Here is a 19170-nt window from a genome sequence, read left to right on the forward strand (position 1 = left end):
ATTAACAAGTGTTGCCGTGTAGGCTCCGGTTCCCCGTGACCCCGTATGGGACAAGCGGTTCAGAAAATGTGTGTGTGTGTGTGTGTGTGTGTGTGTGTGTGTGTGTGAAATATTAACAAAGAGAGGTGTTTCATTCATATAAGCGATTAGAAAGAAATGTGGAGATTTATCTAAAATTACTGGACATAAGTAATATGCAGGATATCTGTGTCCTATATATGTGTGTGTGTATACATATATATATACACACACACACACACACACACACACACACACATATATATATGTAATGATCATCCATGATTATTCCAGTAGCCACTTTGAATAAGAATATATAAATGTAGCATTAGAATGTTTTTTTTTTCGTTCTCTTAATTAGATTTTTTATAATATCTCTGTTTTGGACCTCTTGTTGAAAAACGTGTTAAGTCTTGTCCACTCTATAGTCCATTTATATTTATAGAATTTCAAAAGTGAAGGCAGTGCCTGTTTTAGGACAGGACAGTAGGAAAGTGCACAGCCAACAGTGGCTTGGGGCAGATCTCACGACAGCGGAAGCTAGATGGAACAGCACCTGGCTCCAACAAAGAAGAGCGATGACACAGCTGATGTGACTCTGCCGTCCTCTTTTGTGTGTTTTTGTGTCCTTGCTCTGACTGTGTCACTTTCTGTGTGGTCTGCTCTAACTCCCTGTATTCTTCTTTCAGCGGGCGCATTCATTATAAGGATATGTACAGTTTATTGCGAGTAATCGACCCCCCTCTGGGCTTAGGCAAGAAATGCCCTCATAGGGTGGCCTGCAAGGTTTGAACTCCGCTAAAACCCTAAACCACCTGCTAGCATCAAGAATGGAATGAATGTTGCTTTTTTTTTACTTTTTTCCACCATTTTTCTATTGCATTCTGATTTGAAACGAGAATGTGCAGGACAATGCAGACACCAAACGCATGAAGTGCACTACTGCGAGGCAAAGCAAAAAAAAATCACACCGTAGAATAGAAAAATATATCCACCATCTTTTTTCTTTTTGTTAATTTTTTTTTTCTTTTTGCTTGCTGTTTAGCTGTGGCTAGGTTCAGTGGGTAATCGAAAGCGTGCATTGTTCTGAGGGGGGGAGACAGAAACTGCATTGACATGACTGCCCATCACGCACTCGCAGCGGGACTTTTTGGCTGCTCTGAAGCCCCCTGCTGTTCTATGCAACCAAGTGTCACTTGCATAGAAACCTCCCCGTACCCCTTTATTCCTTTCCTGGACCTATAATGTAGCAACATCTTAAAATAGGATCAGTTTTAAAATCTCACTCTGACCAGCCAGAACAATAACCTTGTTCTTTTGTTTGTCCCTTTTCCCTCCTTTGTTTTATTATTATTATTATTATTATTATTATTATTGTCACCATCATTTGGTTTCTTTTATACCCTATATACTGTTCTTTTTGTGTTGTTGTTGTACCCCCCCCTTTGTTTTCGGCCCTGCAGCGGCAGGATCAGTTACACTGATATGTATGAGATGCTCAGGCACATGTCTCCGCCGTTAGGCCTGGGGAGGAATTGTCCGGCACGGGTTGCCTACAAGGTAGAGGGAGCCCCTGTGGGAATGGGGGGGGGCAGCGCTGTGTTTGTAGTGTTGGTGTTTTTGGTTCAACCGAAGCGCTGTGGGGGGGTGGGGGATGTGTTGAGTACATAGGCTTAGCCAGCAACAAAGCCTATCCGCAGGAGGGGGGGAACGGAGACGTCTTCTCTGCCCTTTCGCACCACGAGCCCCGGAAACCACGGCTCGCACTGCTCCAGGCACCCCTGCAAATGGACCGGCACACCAGCTGAGTCACTGGCCAGACTCTGTACAAGCAGGGGTGTGAGCTTGACAGTGACTGAAGACAGTTGTCGTCACCTTGTTGACACATGAACCTCTCAAAGGCAAATATGTTTCCAGGCACCTGCTTCAAGGAAAGGCAAAACACATTGAAGTTAATACTTTAATGCGCGCATTGTCTTTCTGTTCTGGTGCAATTTCCATCGCAACTGGCAAAATATCACGTTGAAACGAACACTTTAATGCATGACTTGTCTCTCTGTTCTTGTGTCACTTCGGCTGCAGCAGGCTAAATGTCAAGAGCTCGAGGATGTGCACATTCTGGCATGCGCTGTAGCAGCAGAGTGCACCCCGTGGAATGGGTGGACTCCTTATGGGGGGGTCCCCTGGCTGAAATGGCGGTGCGGTAGGGGCCCACGCCGACGTGGGCACGTGCGTGCAGAAGGACAGGGAAGGGCTGTGTGTCTTCTCAGCTCCGCGTCTCTCCTTCCTGCGAATGGCACTGCAGCCAGGTGCCCTACACACTTCTAGACCAGGTCTCTGTCTCTCTCCATGTGCAGATACATGGACTGAAAGGTGGGAGGACCACCTCACTTCTGTCCCGGAAAAACAGTTTGATGAAAAAGTAACTGGAAGGCTAAGTAGTTAGTTTTAATGAAAACGGACATGGACATAACTGTTATGAAACACGCTAGCAATTCTAATAGTCTCATAAGAGTGAATGCCAGTGTAATAAGTAGCCAACTGACTTCTCCATCTGTCTTCTTTTCTTCTGTCAATGCAGTTCTAATCTGTTTCCAGTCCCTCCTTTCTCCATGCTGTTCCCAGTCCTTGTGCACCCCCCTTACCCCCTACATGCCCTGCATTCTTACCCTCTCTGTGGTACTGGCCCCTACAGCTCTGTCTGTGTGGCTCCTGGCCAAGAGGGCCACACCATTTTTTCCACCGTCTCCTCTCTGTCGGACCCTCTCTTGCCATCTGGTACCCATGCCCACTGTCCCCATTCCCAGCGTATAATCTGCTGCCCATCTCCTTCACGTTGTAGCCCTCAAGTGGGAAGTAGCAGGAGAGGTTATGATGGGTAGGTGTGAGACTCATGTGGGGTGCTCCCTTTGGGCTAGTGTCATGTCATTTTTGTGGCAGGTCGACCAGGAGACAGCAAGGTTTTAGCATAGGGAGCTCTGTTGGTCCTCACACAGAGGAAGCAGAGCAGCTATGGTGCCGGGTACAGCTGCTAGAGCATTTCTATCCTACCTGCCCCCTCCCGGTGCTAAAGAGACAGGCTACAGGCAGCAGCAGATGGGTTGATCCCCTAGGCTTGCAGAGGTCAGCCTGTGTCTGTGTTGTGTGTGTGTGTGTGTGTGCATGTGCGTGTGTGTATATGAGATAGGTCAAGCTGTCAGAGCCATCTGCCTCTCCATGCACAGCAGTCCCACTACCAGCACTGACATGTCCCTGCTCCATCATATAACATGACTGTCCCTCAAATCCTTGGCTTCATTGTACAAAGAGCACCTCAGACAGTTTCTAGCAGCTTCTTTGTGACATCCCTTACAGCATCCACTAACCTAGATTGGCTGGGGCCGATGCCCCCAATCCACACACCTTTCTCCTCTCTGTTTTCACCTTTTACATGTTATTGCCTTTTTCTCCATCTTCACGCTGTTCTATCATCCTGACAACCTCCCTCCTGAATGTCTGCCGACACAATCATCCGGCTAACCTTGCCTGTCTAACCGATCTCCACCCATTGCCTCCGGACCACCCATAGCCCACGTCCACTCCCAGGGTCCCTGCCACCTCTGGGCATTACTTAAAATTGGGTTATGTAAAATTGACACCCCCCAGATTGGTGTAGCTTGAAACCTGGAGGGGCTGCCCATGTGTTCACCACAAATCCAGTGCCCCTTATCTATAGACAGCTATGACACCTTCTCTTTCATTTCCAACCTCTCAACTAACTATCAGCATGAGAAGAGAGAGCTGCAGTGAACCGGCTCCACTACTCCTGACCTTCTCTTTTTGTGCTAAGACAGTAGAGGCTTCAGGCAGGATTGCTGTTTGCCGGACACAACCGGCTGGTTCGGCGGTAGATGTTCTTTTACACTTTTGATTTGACTCTGTCTTTCCTCTCACTCAGTTGCCTCACTGTGTATATATTTCTGTTCCTGCCTATCTCCTCCTCTTGTTTCATGTATTATTATATATCCTACAACCCCTCTTTTTGTGTCAAAATACTATTGGCTTTAGACAAACACCCAAAATTCTATCCTTGTTTTTTTTTTTTCATTTTTTTGTTGGATAGAGACATTTTCTGTTTCTGTAAAGATACCCTGTGGCTTTCCAGCCTAACGTACCTGATATACTAGCAGTCTAGCAGTACACATCTTCCCACACCTGTTTGCCTAGATCTTTGTTTTCTTCCTTGGGGAATGCTGCTGTAATCCGACTTTGTAGACTGCACCCATTTTTATGCATTGAGAGATCAGAGAATCTGGATACCACTTCACTGTGTAGCTCAGTTACGACTGAGTCTCACCGGCAGTGTGTTATCCATCAGTTACACGCACTAAAATGAAAAGGCAGGCCAGCGAAGCTTTCTGTGTACAGCTGCACTGCTGCTCGTCCCGTCAAGAGTGCGTGCGTGCGTGCGTACGTACATGTGCATGCGTGTCCATGTGCTTGTGTTCTCGCATGCTGCACGAGGGGGTCTAGCATGGACTGCGCATGTGGGCTGGGGCCGCTGGGCGGTGCCTCAACTGGCAGGACTGGTGGCTTGTGTCTACCCAGGGACCACCTGGCCTGATGGACACGTGCGATGCAACGTGGTTTTGCATGCTTTGTGCACTTCTCCAAACAGAAGGACGATAAATCATAAATGAGAACAATGAACTGTGAGTCATTGTGTCTATTTACTGATTTATCTATTGAACTGTAGAACTGTGAAATGATCATGTGAACCTCCAAAAGGGAGAGCTCCACAGACCCCAGTACACTCTGCAGCCACAGAAGACAGTCCAGATAGCTTCACCGCTAATTCTGTGACGCTGCTGATGCTTTGAGGCCCCGGAGAGCCGAGACAGTTTACCATTCAAAGATACAGCCAATGTTACCCAGAAAACAAACGTGTGGCAGTTAGTACCTATATGCGAATCATGGCACCTGTGTCCTTGGCTTTCAGAGACACAGAAAAGACATGGTCTTTGAGCAATTGGAACCTATGAAAAGTCAGAAAGAGATTGTTCAGGAACATTAGTGACTGGTGAACCTTTGGAACAGCACCATGCAAACACTTGCTGACAGTGACAGGTATCACAGAGCTCTCCCTCCCCTTCTCCTGTGTTTTCTGCCCCTCTTTCTGGAGGTTCAACGCTCATGCCATCCCTCCCATGCTCTACTTGCCCTTCTCTCACCATCCTTGACTGACTTTCCACAGAGACTTTTGAGGATGGACTTGCCTGTTGCTGATGACAACACTGTTCACTTCAACTCCACCCTCATGGCCTTAATCCGCACTGCACTTGACATCAAGATCGCCAAGGGTACGGAAGGTTTGGCACTCTTTTTATTACCTTTAACCTGTCCTTCTTTCTCCTCTCTTCTTGCCATGGCCTGCTGGATGTGTCGTGTTTCAGAGTCCCGTCGCTGTGTCTCACCTTTCCTTTTAACTGAGCAGAAAATTTCAGTTTCTGCAGTGCCCAGGCGCAAAGTGGCTGCGTCCTGAAGCAGCGACCACGTGGTGGCAGGGGACAGTCACTGAACCAACGCCTCTCTCCATGTGCTACCAACACCAAGGCCCACGTTGCTGTTGGCCCTTATGGTTCCCGTACAAAGGGGTTTCCATGGAGACTGCACATGTGGTCTGTTCTGCACCTGTTGTACTCGTAAGGCAGGAGGAAAGCAAACATCTCGGCAGATGTCTCCATGTGCCAGTTCTCCTCATTTCACCCAGTGTTTGGAAATTTAATATATATATTCATATATATTCTTGTACCAGACATTTTAGTTTTACTGTACTTATCTAGATCATTTCAGAAAAGCAAAAGCCAAAATTTAGTGTAGTAAGAGGAGCTTCTCTACTTCCAATTATCCCCGTAACACACTGAGTCCAGATTTCACTGGACCTAGCAGAGACACAGAGGCTAGAGAAGCTAGCACAAGTGTGGTGCTTTTTACAAGTTATCTGGGCAACTGGTGCCTATTTAGCCTTAGATGAACCCATGCGCTGTGAAGGGCTGCCCAGACAATTGGCTGAGCCTGCCGAGTCCTGAGCTAATATGCTGTCACGGGCGGGCCAAATTTGGAGCAATAAGGTGGTCCTTGTCTGTGTGTGTGTCAGCTCATCTTCAGCGCAGCTACTCTGCCTGTACAAACTGTGGCGCAAGCTGGAGAGCCTCGGCACAGATAGATGCACTGCTCCCCGAAACGGGCTCTGATTGTCAGGTCACTGTGGAATGTGTTGTTTTTCCATCTTGGTCTTCCACCCCATTCTTTTAAGCTGCTGTTGGGTGAGTCCATTTGCTCAGGGATTTTCTAACGATGTTCATTTCTGTGTGTGTGTGTGTGTGTGTGTGTGTGTGTGTGTGTGTGTGTGTGTGTGTGTGTGTTCCCATGTTTGGTTGTTGTGGTGTGTTATGTATGTGTGTGATTTCAATGCATATCAATGTGTGTGTGTGTGTGTGTGTGTGTGTGTGTGGAGCAGGGGGTGCAGACAAACACCAGATGGATGCTGAGCTCCGGAAGGAGATGATGGCAATCTGGCCCAATCTCTCCCAGAAGACACTGGATCTGCTGGTGACCCCTCACAAGTGTAAGTTGCAGGAAAGTTTGTCTGTCCAACCACTTTGTCACCTCAGAGCAGCTTCTCTCTCAGCCAGCCTCACTCCCTGCTCAACACCCTCTGATAGACCTGGCACACACTTCCACCAACACACAAGGCCCCCCGTACACACTGCCACGCATTCTTTCCACCCAAGTTTTACCTGCACTTCTACATGCACACAATACACACGCGGCCACATTGCATGGTGATCAGCGTGAAAAGGAAGTGGACCGATGCTACGGGCACACTGCAAAAGACCCAACCCTTCGCTCCAGGAAGCCGTTTCTGTGATGGAAACGGTATGCAGTGGCTTCGCTTGTGCTGAAGCACTGAGGAGCCACTGTGCTGTGTTCCTACCACGGTACAAATGGTCCCACGGACACCCAAAAAGACAGTTATCGGGACAGGTTCTATCTCATGTCAGGATTCGGACACGCATTCGCCACACTTACTTTCAGCTCACCCCTGAACAGCCCCGGCTCCTACACAACCATGAGCCCAAGTGCACTACTACATACCACCCCCCCGTCTCATGTGACCAGGGATCAGAGGGTGACCTGCTATAGATACGCCTCTATAGAAGTCTTTTCACTCCAGGGTTTTCCGGAAGGCTGGCTGTACACCTGCAGTGTCCCACCCTGACTGAGCACACGAGTGTACAGACACTTGTCAGAAGCAGGTATTATATGTGTATAAAAGAATGGGATTTTTAGGAAGGCACTAGCTGCATTCAGTTTTACTCTTCAGTTTAAAAATTGCCTGTAGTTTATATGCAGATAAGATGTGGAGCGATTAACAGGATACCATACGGGGTCATTGATGGAAAAAAATGACAGCAGTGTAAGTTTAGCCAGCTGCCACGGGAATGTATTAGTGCTGCTCCGATTAAGTGCTGAGTTTCTGTATTAAATGCTTGATGATTTCTTGGTCATTTTACTGAGAAGACATGACCTGCAGACATTACAAATGAAGTCTTTTCTTGACCTCTGTCACATATTGAAGCGGGACATTTTTACCTCTTTTGGAGATCATGCTCCTCATAAAATGAATAAAACAGGATGTCAGCTCCGAAATGCCAAAGAGCACCAAAATAGCCGCTGTGTTTAGTGAGGTGGTATGTGATGTATACCCAGTGCTTGCAGTAAAGTGACCAGGATTTTTCTTTAGAAGGTGGCGAGACATGAAACCAACCAAGAGGATGCAAAATCTGCTTGTGAAAAGACTGTCGGCTTGGTGTTGTGTGTGGTGGTCTCCGTGTGTCGTGCCCCATCCTCTCACCCCCATCCCCCTTGCTCAGGGTCCATCTCACCCCATCTAATCGTGCAGGGTAACTTGTCCTTCTCTCAGCAGCGACCGACCTCACGGTGGGCAAGATCTACGCCGCTATGATGATAATGGAGTACTACCGGCAGAGCAAGGCCAAAAGGACCCAGGCCCTCCACGAGGAGCAGGTACTGGCCTAGGGATGCTCGTGCTGCAGTCGCCCAAACCAAACTCCGCGTTCGGCAGCGACTCTCCTCCTGCAGCCCGAGCTGTGACAACCAGCCACCCCTTCCCAAGTCATCGTCATCAGCGCCGCACCCACGCTCTGTTCCTGTTGATACCCCTACTTCTAACCTCCTCCACCACTATTACTACTGCTTCTACAATTACGTCATTTACTCTGTAGCTGATGCATGTTATAATATATTAGCACGTGGAGTGTTTTGATTTATGGGGGGCAGTGGATGGGGGCAGTTTTAGCCTTAAGAAAAGGCAAAAAAGAGAGTAGGGGCACCGTTGAGACCGAACTGAAGACTTGTTGCACCCCCCAGGGAAAACAGCGGCCTCTATTGAGCACAGGATGAATTTTATCCCCTGTGGTGAAGTAACGCACCACATATTTTTTTCTTTTTAGGATAGCAACACTCTAAGGATCAGGTCTCTTGTTACACTTTATAAAATGCTGGGGAATTATTAATTAAACAAGATTATTTAGTGTAATGTTCAAAACTGGTAAAAAGATGGCGTAAGCAGACCACCATAAAATTTTGTGAGACCTTGTGGTGTTCAGTCTAAGGCTGACATCAGTGGATTAAGAGGTGCTAATTCATATGTATTTATAGCTAAATTCACTTTTAAGGACGGCAAATCAGTAGTAGAGTGCAGTGAGTTATAACGTTCAATAACATTCAGATGTATGGTTATAGACTGCAAAGGTTGCAAATGTAAGGATCTGAAGTGCAGACAGAAGGGAAAATGTTTTGTTAATTTAGGACTTGCAGTGTCCCTCCTGTTCCAGAGCTGCTCCAAAACTGAGGTAAAATGAAGAAAATCCCAGCTGAGCCACTGGGCTGTTGTGCCAGAGGATGCTTACATCCCATGTGACACACCCCAGTATGGGTCTCCACTTTACCATGGGACAAGGGCACGCTCTTTGTCACAGCTCTCCTGGGCATCTGTGAATCTGCTGTGCTTCCATTCTAGCCTCTTACTGTAGAACCCTTGTTTGCCCCCTTCCCTCTCACCTGCCATGACTGTGAACCACAGCTAGCAATAACACCCCCATGGACTGTAGCCCTCCTGTAGTGTCCTCCCTCCCTTCCTTCCTGTTTTTCCCATACTAGAGAATGAAAATGATATCAAGCATCTTGTACTTGAAGTAATGACTGACCACTGAAAAACCTGTAAATATGTAGCACAATCATTTGTAAAACGTTTTATTTCTTTAAGTTGGAAAAAAAGTAAAGTAAAATCCGAGTTAGAAACCAGCTTTGAGGTGCTAAGCCTTTTTTCTTTCCTCACTCTGGCTGAAGAATAGGAGTCGGCTGTTGCGCCTTATTGCTTGACCTCCCAGCGGGGAGCCAGATGTGGGGGCGGGTTCGGATCTGGATTACAAGTAGCGCACTGGCATTCTGGCTCAGAACCCACCCCCCCCCAGACCCCAGAACTACAGACAGAGCTCCACTCCTCCTCTTCCTTCTATATCCTTCCCGCTTTTCCCACTCGCTTGGCTCCTAGCATCTGACTTATAATTTACAGCTCAGCTGCACTAGCACCCAGCATCCCATTGCTGTCATCTGGCATCCTTCCTGCAGGGTGTCCCCCTGCTTCTCTCGTGTCCCCACCACACCCCTCTCTCTGCAGGAAAAGAGGCAGGCAGTAGCAAAGGTGCTTAGTCGGTGGAGTGAGGCTCTGTCTGGACCTTCAGGTAATGTCTTAAGAAGGTGGCACAAGGTGACAAAGCTCTGAAAGGAGCGATGACTCGAGGAAGGTTTAAAAAATAATTTAAAAAAAAAATAAACGAAGGCCTCGCTCACCAGAGTGAGATCAGTTCACCTTGAGGTGGCAGGTGGTTAAACACAGTGAGAACCTACAACCGCTCATTCATCATGTGGTCGTCCCAGTCGGGGGAGGCACGCTTCCCCCAGTTGCAGGCGACGACAAAGACATGGAGATGGACAAAGTGCCAAATCTTGCCTGTTTGGCGTTTGGATAAGGAGCAGCACGAGGGGTCGCAGTGGTCCCTTCGCTTCGCCACCAGCTGACTTCGTCTGCTGCTGTTCAGACAGGACTGAAGATATACAGAGGACGGGAAGAGCCGCACACTCAACAAAAGGCTATGACGTCATGGACTGGACATTTCAGTCAAGGAAGACAGATTTCAAGTGCAGAATTGGTGTCCTACCAATAATGGACTCAAGTATAAAAGTGTGTGAGTCATAAAGCCCTCAAGGTGCGTTGAGAGGGGTGTCTTACACATCTCAGTATTTGAGGGGGGCTGTCATTACATCACCACCATACCGATCACTGCAACCTGCCCACACTTGTATGTTATGGTGCACTGTCTGAAGTTCTACAGACCTGTTACCAAAGCAACCATCTGCACAGTTCTACATGACCCATACACATGTCCACAGAGATGTGCGAATATACATACGCACAGGTGGTGTATGCACAGTGTGTAACTTCTGGGCTAATGCGAAGCAGCGTCTCACATGAAATGTTATTAATACCTGAATATTATTTTTTTTATACCGAGTAGAAAATTTAAATCTCAAGGAAGCGGATGCAAGAAAGTGTATTTCGTGTTTCCAGTGTTGTTTAATCTCTCAGTTCTAATAAGAAGCTGTATTGTTTGACGTTGGGCTGTGCTAATGGAAATTTTGGCGTTAACCAAGGAAGGAGAACCTCAGGATCTGTAAACTGAAGGAGACACTCTTAGTGTACGTTGAACAGTGAAGGCTTCTGTGTGATATATTTGACGTTCTACACAGGGCAGGCTGATAGGCTGTGGTCCATGTCTCGGTGCAGTCCCATGCTGGTTGTTCAGTACTCCAGCTTGTCTAGGGACCTCGTCACAGCGCACCCTCATCCATTCCACAAGCCCCTGCTGTTCCTCAGCTTTTTCATCCTGCTGCTGATCTCTGCTTTGCTCCTAAAATCCCATGTTCCTCCTCCCTCCCTGTGGCAACTTACTTTCTTTTGGGAGAAGAGGAGGAGGACAATGTCCAGCATCGAGATTCTCCAGTGGAGAACAAAGTCCCACTGCTATATGTTTATCTCATATTTCATTTCTGTGTGAATTCCATTTGACCCAAACAAGGCCTGCAGTTAACAGATGGTTAAACGAAACAATGTTAAAGAGCACGCCAAAATATAATCATGTACAAATTGAATCTCTTTTTTGTTTGTATCAGTATGTTGTATGTGCATGGGCTAAGGAAGCATTGTCACAATGAAAGCATGCGGACACCATTGGTGCATATTGGGTCCGACGAAACGGGCTAAATAGAATGACGCGGATGCTGACCTGAGGGAGGCCTCAGTCTTGCATCCGTTGTCCTCCTGAAGTTCCTGTCATTGCACCGGTAATTAGTGACGCTTGTTGATGCTGGGAAGGGTGACTTGACTTTAGCAATTTATAGCACAACATGGGCCTTTGTTCGTACTTCCATGCTTGTGTCTCAGCGTAATTCTCCAGGTGTTTGCCCATCCACTTAAAGGTCAGATATTCACAGCTTCCTGTTTCTATGTATCCAAAGCAATACTTCCATAAGGATGCAGGTTCTAGGCAGCCAGCTTAATTGGCATGTTAGTAGAATGCTAGAACATTCCATGAAGCTGTGGATCTTCAGAAATCCCCACCAGCACGTTTTAAGTGGATGAATAAATAGTGTGTACAGTGAAGTACTTTAACATCAGTGTGTGAACCCTCTTCACAGTTAACCCAAAATTGATTCTTCCCAGGTCCGTATATTGCTTTCCTATGTGTATTGTGGTCCTCCTCCTTACAGGCTGAAATGCTTTGCATCCTTTTTTGAGTTTGAGTTCATTTTTATGTTATAATATTTCATGAATATTTCCATCCCTTGATTTTCCCCCCTGTGCAAAATATACTTAATCTCTTCTAAATGGTTTCTTCCTCTCTTACTCACTGTGGGTGAGTGGGGACTTTAAATCAAGGAGACATTTACTCTATTTACTTAACTTTCCTGTTGAATGGTCCCTTTTTATTACCTAATACTTAAACTGTATTTTTCTCCTTATGCCTTCCCTTTATTCCTCTCTGGGCTGTTTTTAATGTGTATTCTGTCTTGTCGGTGTTCCAGTTTGCCTAGTGTAACCACTTCGCTGCTAGAGGTCCAAGGGAGGTTTACTCAGGGCTTTTGAACAGACTAGGTTATTTAATGTCTTAATTATATTCCAAACCTAGGGTGATACGGTGGTGCAGTGAGTAGCGTGACTTTGATTCCCTGCTCAGTCTGTCTGGAGTTTGTATGTTCTCCCAATGGGTTTCCTCCAGGTGCTCTGGTTTCCTCCTGCAGTCCAAAGATATGCAGTTCAACTGAATTGGTGACTCTAATTGCCTTTATTGTGTGAATGGGTGAGTGACTGTAAATGTATTTCTACCCTTCAACTGACTGGTGTCCCGTCCATGGTGTACCCCACCTCAGCCTTGAGCTCAATGCCTCTGGGATAGACTCTGCAACCCTGTTCAGGACAAGCAATTATTAAAGCTGGATGGATAGATGTTTCAAATATGTTCCAGTCTTCCATCACTTTATATTAACTATTCAGGTGTTTGAGTCATGGAGCAGTAATGGAATATGCTAGGCATTATTAAACATACTAGAAGACTGCAAGGTTTTGTTTATTGTTATTAATATTAATAAATAACAACTAGCAAGTGTCATAATTATAGTGGTGATAGTAAAACCTGTACCCCAATTAGATGAAAAACTTTTTTTTGTGTATAATGGTTGCTTTCCTCATACTTTTTTAATGCTATGTGTTTCTTGCTGATTTTTTTTTCCAGTAGACACTGTCTATGACTTAAGATTTAGTTTTGCTCTGTATCAGACTGAGAAAACGATATGTTTGGATAGATTTTCCTTTCCATTATATAGGCTGTTTAGTCAGTTTAATTTGATGTCTGGCATTCAAATGGTTGAAGGTGTGGGTGTTGGATGATGGGTTACCTTACTATTGGCAACAGATTCAGCCCATGGCCCTAGTTATCATGTACTGGATAGAAAAAAAAATTTTTTTTAAAAAAAAGTTTCTCCGGTAAGTGCTTCTTTTTGCGACTAACCACCGTGAATGTATTGTTCTAGAGCTGAATGTGGAGGAATAGAGGAATGTCACCCACACTAAGCACCCATTGAATGGTTGAGCCTGATGACAAGCTGGTTGGGATTTGACATCGGACCTCATGGTAGCATCCAAATGGTTACAGCCATTCATTTACTGGTCAGCTGGAAGTAAATGAATAGTTGGCATCAGCCATCGGCACCCTACAGACAGCACAGCCCTGAGGGTCCCATTGAGGTGGAACCAAATCCAAGACCATTAATAAAAAGACAAGAAACCAATTCGGGGAACACCTCCTGGCTGAAGTTTGCTGTCTCCTGCTGCCGCTGGAGCCCCTTTCCATTTGCACTCTGGATGTTGTGACTCCATTTCCCATAAGTCTGTCTGATACCAGCTGCAGGCCATGTTGTATCTCACACAGAATCGAACGCCATTAATGTTTCAGCGCCTGGAGCCCCACTCGCCAACCCAGGATGGTGGGCAGGGAGTCAACAGTCTCCCAGAGCCTCAGCCAGACGCTACGGTTAACCTGTAAGTAGGCGCTTCTTCCTCCACCCTTATTCTTGTGCTCCTTTCCCTTTTTTTTCCCCTCTTCCTTCTTTTCTCCCATGGCAACCAGTGATGTGAGAACTTCCTGAATCTCATGGTGTATGGTGGCTCATGGACCATCTCAGATCATGCCCAAGCTACCCATGATGCCTCACTTTCAGACAAGCACAAGAATGTCCCTTATGTTCATGCGTGTAAAAAGTAGTGCAGGGCACGTCGATGTTGTAAAGACACCCATCCCCCATGAACAACTGTTTATTTTTTTTGTGGAGTCTTGTGCCACTTTGTCCAACAAAGGCCATTGAACAACAGTTTGAAGCTTTATTCTTATTTCCTCTTGAGAAGGAAGAGTGTATATTCACAAGTTTGCACAAACAAGTTTAATGCTGATAGCACCACTCTTGCCTTTACATGCAGTGAGGATGGTAAGATATTGCAGTGCCCCCCACGGTGCTACGTGAAGCAGGGTCTGGAGACAAGGTACCAATATAGGGGCATTATAATGTACATTTTGAAGGTAATACGATTCCAAATACTCCAGCTGTGTCAAGCACAAGCACAGCTGGTTCTTTTATGAGTGATGACATATACATGTGTTTTGGTACAGACTGGTCCAATCAGTCACATTTTTTTGGGAATATATGTGGTCATGTGAGCTGTTGGAGAGTGTAGGACAGGGAAGTCTTGAGGGTGCACACTGTTAGTTGGCTGTAGGCTGGATTAGTTTACAGTATAAACACACAAAGCATGGATTGTGCCTTGACTGATTGTTTCTTGTAGGCCACTGGAAGGGGGGATGACGGAGAGCCAGTCTTGGGTAACGGCTCGAGCGCAGGAGATGTCCCAGAAGGCAGGCAGTTGGAGTCCTGAGGGGCCACGCGCAGAGGACATACAAGATGGCCGACACAACCCGCAGGTACCTTCAAGGGCCGACGCAGCACGTATACAGAGACAGCGACTCACTCCTTAATACAAACGGCTCCAGAATACAACAGCACAAGCAGAATGCAGTGAAATGTCAGAGCTGAAATTCGTTTTGAAGAAGTTGTGCCACTCCTGCTGGACTGAAGTGGGGCTTGGGCTGCAGACACTGTGAAGAGAGTACACAAAGGCAGTTGTGTTGAGTTTTTTCCCCTTCCATTACTCAATATACAGTATGTTATGTATATATATTAGTCCATCACAATACTGTAGTTCAGGTACTTTCATAAGTAATTCAGTAATATGCAGATGCTGTCTGATGGCCTAGCAGATCACCTGTGAACAAATGGTTTCTTTCAACCTGCTGGTCATGAGGTGGTGAGGTTATGCTTTGAGCCCGAGCGCCCCCTCGTGTACAATGACATCAGTGCAATGCTGCTAATCTGTGAGGTTCATTTTCAGGCTCATCACTGAACTCAGCTTGTAAGAGCAGTACACATGCACAGGTAGAGCCCATGGCTGGCAAAATGAACATACGTACTCCTCAGCTGTGGAATCAAATCCAAAATGTGTAACGCGAAGGTATTTTGTGTCATTGTCTACTTATCCAGTCCGCCCAGAGTCTTCATGGTCTACACCGGCCTAATCCATCTGGTACACCTCTCCTTCTGGGCTCCACAGATCAACCTTCACTCCCACACCCATGCTGTCTCACTCTTATTCCTTTTTCTCTTGCTAGCCCTCTCTCTTTGTACTTCTCACTTTCTCTGCCTTTCATTTTCTCACCATCATGTCCCATGGCCTGACAAATCCACTGTTTGCCCAGCTCATAACATACCATGGCCCATTGTCACACTACACTGAGGGGATTTAGATGGCACCCCCCCATTGCCCCTACTACCAAGGGCCCTGTGCAGGGACAGAAAGGGTTTCCTATTGCATAAGATCATCCATGACTAGGTGATCACTCGGTGAGTTTTCTCTCTCTCAGGGAATAGTGACTCAGTTTCTCTACTGGCACAGTTATGCTGCACTGGATTTTTTGTGTATGTGTGTACGTGTGTGTGAGAGAGAGCGCGAGAGAAAACATTATTAATCCTTTGGCCACTAACGTATGAGTGCTCTTATGTTTTCTCTTTTAGTAATACACCCAAACATCACAATAGGTAGAGTTTTGATTTCATTTAGCACAATGACGTGAGTTATGACATTAGATCTTAGATCAAGCAATAGCTGTAACTATTTGTTTTGATCTGGAGATTGTAGAAACTATTCCATAGTAGCTCCACCCCTGTAACACTGTCAGTAGGATTACAGTTTTCAATATATGGGATATGCTGAACCTACCAGTGCCATAGGTAACACACTTTGGCTCTGTAACCAGAGTACCAAGCCCAAATAATTTTAAATTTTTGTTACAATGTCATCACAAACTTTGTACTCAAGCACCAACTGAGTGCTTCAGCTGAGCTCAACTGGTTGTTGGAAACTGTGGAGATGCTACAGAGGAAAGAGAGGGGGAGAAAGAGAAATTCCCCGCAGCGCCCCTGCGCATAGGCCTGTCCTTCTGGCCCGTATTTACCGTGGTGCCCCAGCCACACCAACACGGATACCTGCCGCAGTCACGCCTGCTCTCCCTCTGTTTTGCAGACGGTAGAGATGAGAGAGATGGGGCGGGACGGTCACTCGGACAGTGAGCACTATCTCCCCATGGAAGGGCACGGGAGGGCCGTTTCCATGCCCCGACTTCCAGCAGACAACCAAGTGAGCACCTTCATCCTCTCACTCTCCCCATTGGCCCATCCCTCTTCCTCCCTCCCTCTTTCACCCCCTATTCACCCCCGCCCCTCCCACTGGACCTCTTACTTGCTGTCTCTCCTCCACCTTATGCATTTTCTCTGGTGGAAAAAGAAAGAGACTGAAATGCAGAAGAGTGACGGGGTAGCAGGTAACATGATTCTGAAGGACATTTCTTGGTTCAAGACTTAGTCATGATCCAAGTACCATTTGGCAGGAAATTGTTCCAGTCAAAATCTGTTTCAAAGAATAAGTCAAAGTTGTCAGTTGCTTTGGATAAAAGCAATGAGCAAGGTGGCAAAAATCATTATAATGAGGAAAACGTTGAGATGGAACGTTGATACATCGCGTAAATGTATGAATGTATCGGAGACAGGGTGCAAAAATTACTTAGAGACGGAGAGAGCTGCACAGGAAATAGGGTAATTGGGATGCAGAATCCTCTCAGATGTTAACTCCACCATTTCCCTATGGGCCTGTCACACCTTTGGATGGATGGTGCAGTTTGGAAGATCTGGACACCCAGATCCTGAACCAGTCTGAAAGGATTCAACTTTCTCCCTTTCAGTGCCCTGACTTGCTCGAATACAGTGCAGTTTGGCAATGTTTTAAATATACGGTATATTATGCACTAAGCTGCCAGTGTGAAGGGTCTCTATGAAAAGCCAAAGACAAATGATCAGATTTGTAGTCATAGTTTTTTACTTTATATTATGACAGATTGTCAATAAACCAGTGCTAGCACAGAGCATGTTACCAGTGCAGTGGAGGGAAGAGGAGGTGTGGACAGTGGGGAGCCACAAGTCATGTTGATTCAGGTGGAACATGTGAAGTCCCCACAGGCAGCCCACCCCCTCCCCCATTGGGCCATTTGTCACCACATAAGGCTGCATAGCTGTGGTTCCGCCATTTCCACCCCTATTACCAGCTCATCTCCACCACAGCCATGTCCCAGTGAGTGCTGTGGTTGCGTATCCACACACAGGCACACACACTGCACACCCTCACAGTGACTGGTCACCTCCTTTTCACTTAGTTCTTCCTCTTTACTCCGCCTCCCTTTAGTCCAATTTTTTTTTTGTCTTTATATTTTCCATAGTCTAGCTTCAGCAATGGTGGGCGTGGTGTCGCGGCAGGTTCGACCGGTGCCCGCTGTGTGGTGGGTCTGGGGTTCGAGCCCTGCTTGGGGTGTCCTGTAATGGACTGGGGTCCTGTCCAGGGTGTGACCCTCCCACCTCGGCCTTGCACCCTGTGTTGCCAGGATAGGCTCTGGCTCACTGCGACCCTGCTCGGGATAAGCTGTTGTAGGCGATGGATAGATAGCTTCAGTGAAGTGTTTATTTCAGCCTGTTTACAACAATGGATCCAGAGTTGTTGCTGTGTGCTCTGAGGCTTCGGGGACCTTTTCTACTGTGGTACTTCTGAGGCTATGCCAAAGGATGGGCAACCAGCACTCACGTTCTTAAATAAATGCATCCTTCCCTCAAATAACGGTTAATTAATACTGTGAAATCGCAGTGTTTAAGCAAATTCCCATTGTATGGAGGTCAAGTAACTATTGTTTCTTAAGGAGAAGAATGGGTTCCCAGCAAAAAATGTTAATCCATCCATCCATTTTCTTAGCCGCTTGTCCTTTAGGGTCGTGGTGGCAATAAGGAGAACAGAGAGGCCCAGACATCCCTGTCCCACACAACTTCCTCCGGCTCGCCCGGGGAGATCCCCAGCCGCTCCCAGGCAAACTGGGAGATATAATCTTTCCAGCGGGTCCTGGGCCGACCTCAGGGTCTCATCCCAGTTGGCTGTGCCTGGTATACCTCCAAAGGGAGGCACCCAGGGGGGCATCCTTATCAGATGCCTGAAGCACCTCAACTGACTTATCTCAATGCAGAGGAGTAGTGGTTCTACTCTGAGTTCGTCCCGGATGGCCGAACTCCTCACCCTGTCACCCCACTGAAAAAAACGCATTTCAGCCGCTTGTATCCGTGATCTTATTCTTTCAGTCGTTACCTAGAGTTCATGACGGTGAGGGTAAGGGCGCAAAAAAAATGTGTCACCTAAAATTTATGCATAATAACACCAACATATTTTCTATATTTTGTAACAAAAATATTTTTAGCTACTGTTTCTTTTTATGTGTCATTGTCATTCATTCATCATTATAAATGACCACTTGTCCAGTGCCGGGTTGCGGTTGTCTGGATTTTTACAGTATTTTAAACATGGTTTCAGCATCAGTTCAAGAAATAACAGCCGAGCTTTTTTCATTTGGGGAAATCCTGCACTAATGATGGAGGAAACTGGTGTATGTCTGTCTCTTTTGCTGTCTTTTCGTATTATCTGTGTCTTGTGATTGGAAGAAAGCTGTTTTAATTTATGCCTGGAGAGCTTGTGTTTTAGATTGTATGGTTCTCATTCCGAAGAAATGCCTCACTGGTGAGTGTTCTGTGTTTTTTTTTTTTTTTTTTTTTTTAGCATTAAAAACACATTGATAGTTTTAGCAGCATGTGGGGAGCATATAGTGTATTTTATCTGTGTTTTGAACATTCCCTTTTGCTTAAGTTCAACTAACTTTTTAATTTGGGGGATGCTGTGACAACAACCATTCAAGGTGAGTGCAGTGTTTCTGAACTGAAAAGCAGCACTACAAACACATGTGAAAGGAAGCACACAGATGCAATGAAAGTAAGTCCCTC

The 19170-nt window shown here is 46.3% G+C and overlaps 1 protein-coding gene across 17 annotated transcripts in view; it reads left to right on the forward strand.

Annotated features, from left to right (window-relative positions):
* The window catches only part of LOC108930696 (voltage-dependent P/Q-type calcium channel subunit alpha-1A-like), a 102143-nt gene that overhangs the window by 71928 nt on the left and 11045 nt on the right, over positions 1-19170 (forward strand). For 4 of the 17 annotated variants that reach the window (XM_029250335.1, XM_029250341.1, XM_029250350.1 and 1 more), the window contains exons 38-45: positions 708-804; positions 5252-5366; positions 6518-6625; positions 7985-8088; positions 13632-13741; positions 14177-14239; positions 14540-14675; positions 16331-16444. In XM_029250335.1, coding sequence (XP_029106168.1) covers positions 708-804; positions 5252-5366; positions 6518-6625; positions 7985-8088; positions 13632-13741; positions 14177-14239; positions 14540-14675; positions 16331-16444 — 847 coding nt within the window. Of the gene's footprint in view, positions 1-707; positions 805-1481; positions 1579-5251; positions 5367-6517; positions 6626-7984; positions 8089-13631; positions 13742-14176; positions 14240-14539; positions 14676-16330; positions 16445-19170 lie in introns of all 17 variants that reach the window. The other 13 variants (XM_029250342.1, XM_029250337.1, XM_029250338.1 and 10 more) reach the window with 13 other exon arrangements.

The sequence above is a fragment of the Scleropages formosus genome, chromosome 3 (assembly GCF_900964775.1).
Source record: "Scleropages formosus chromosome 3, fSclFor1.1, whole genome shotgun sequence".
NCBI lineage: Eukaryota > Metazoa > Chordata > Actinopteri > Osteoglossiformes > Osteoglossidae > Scleropages > Scleropages formosus.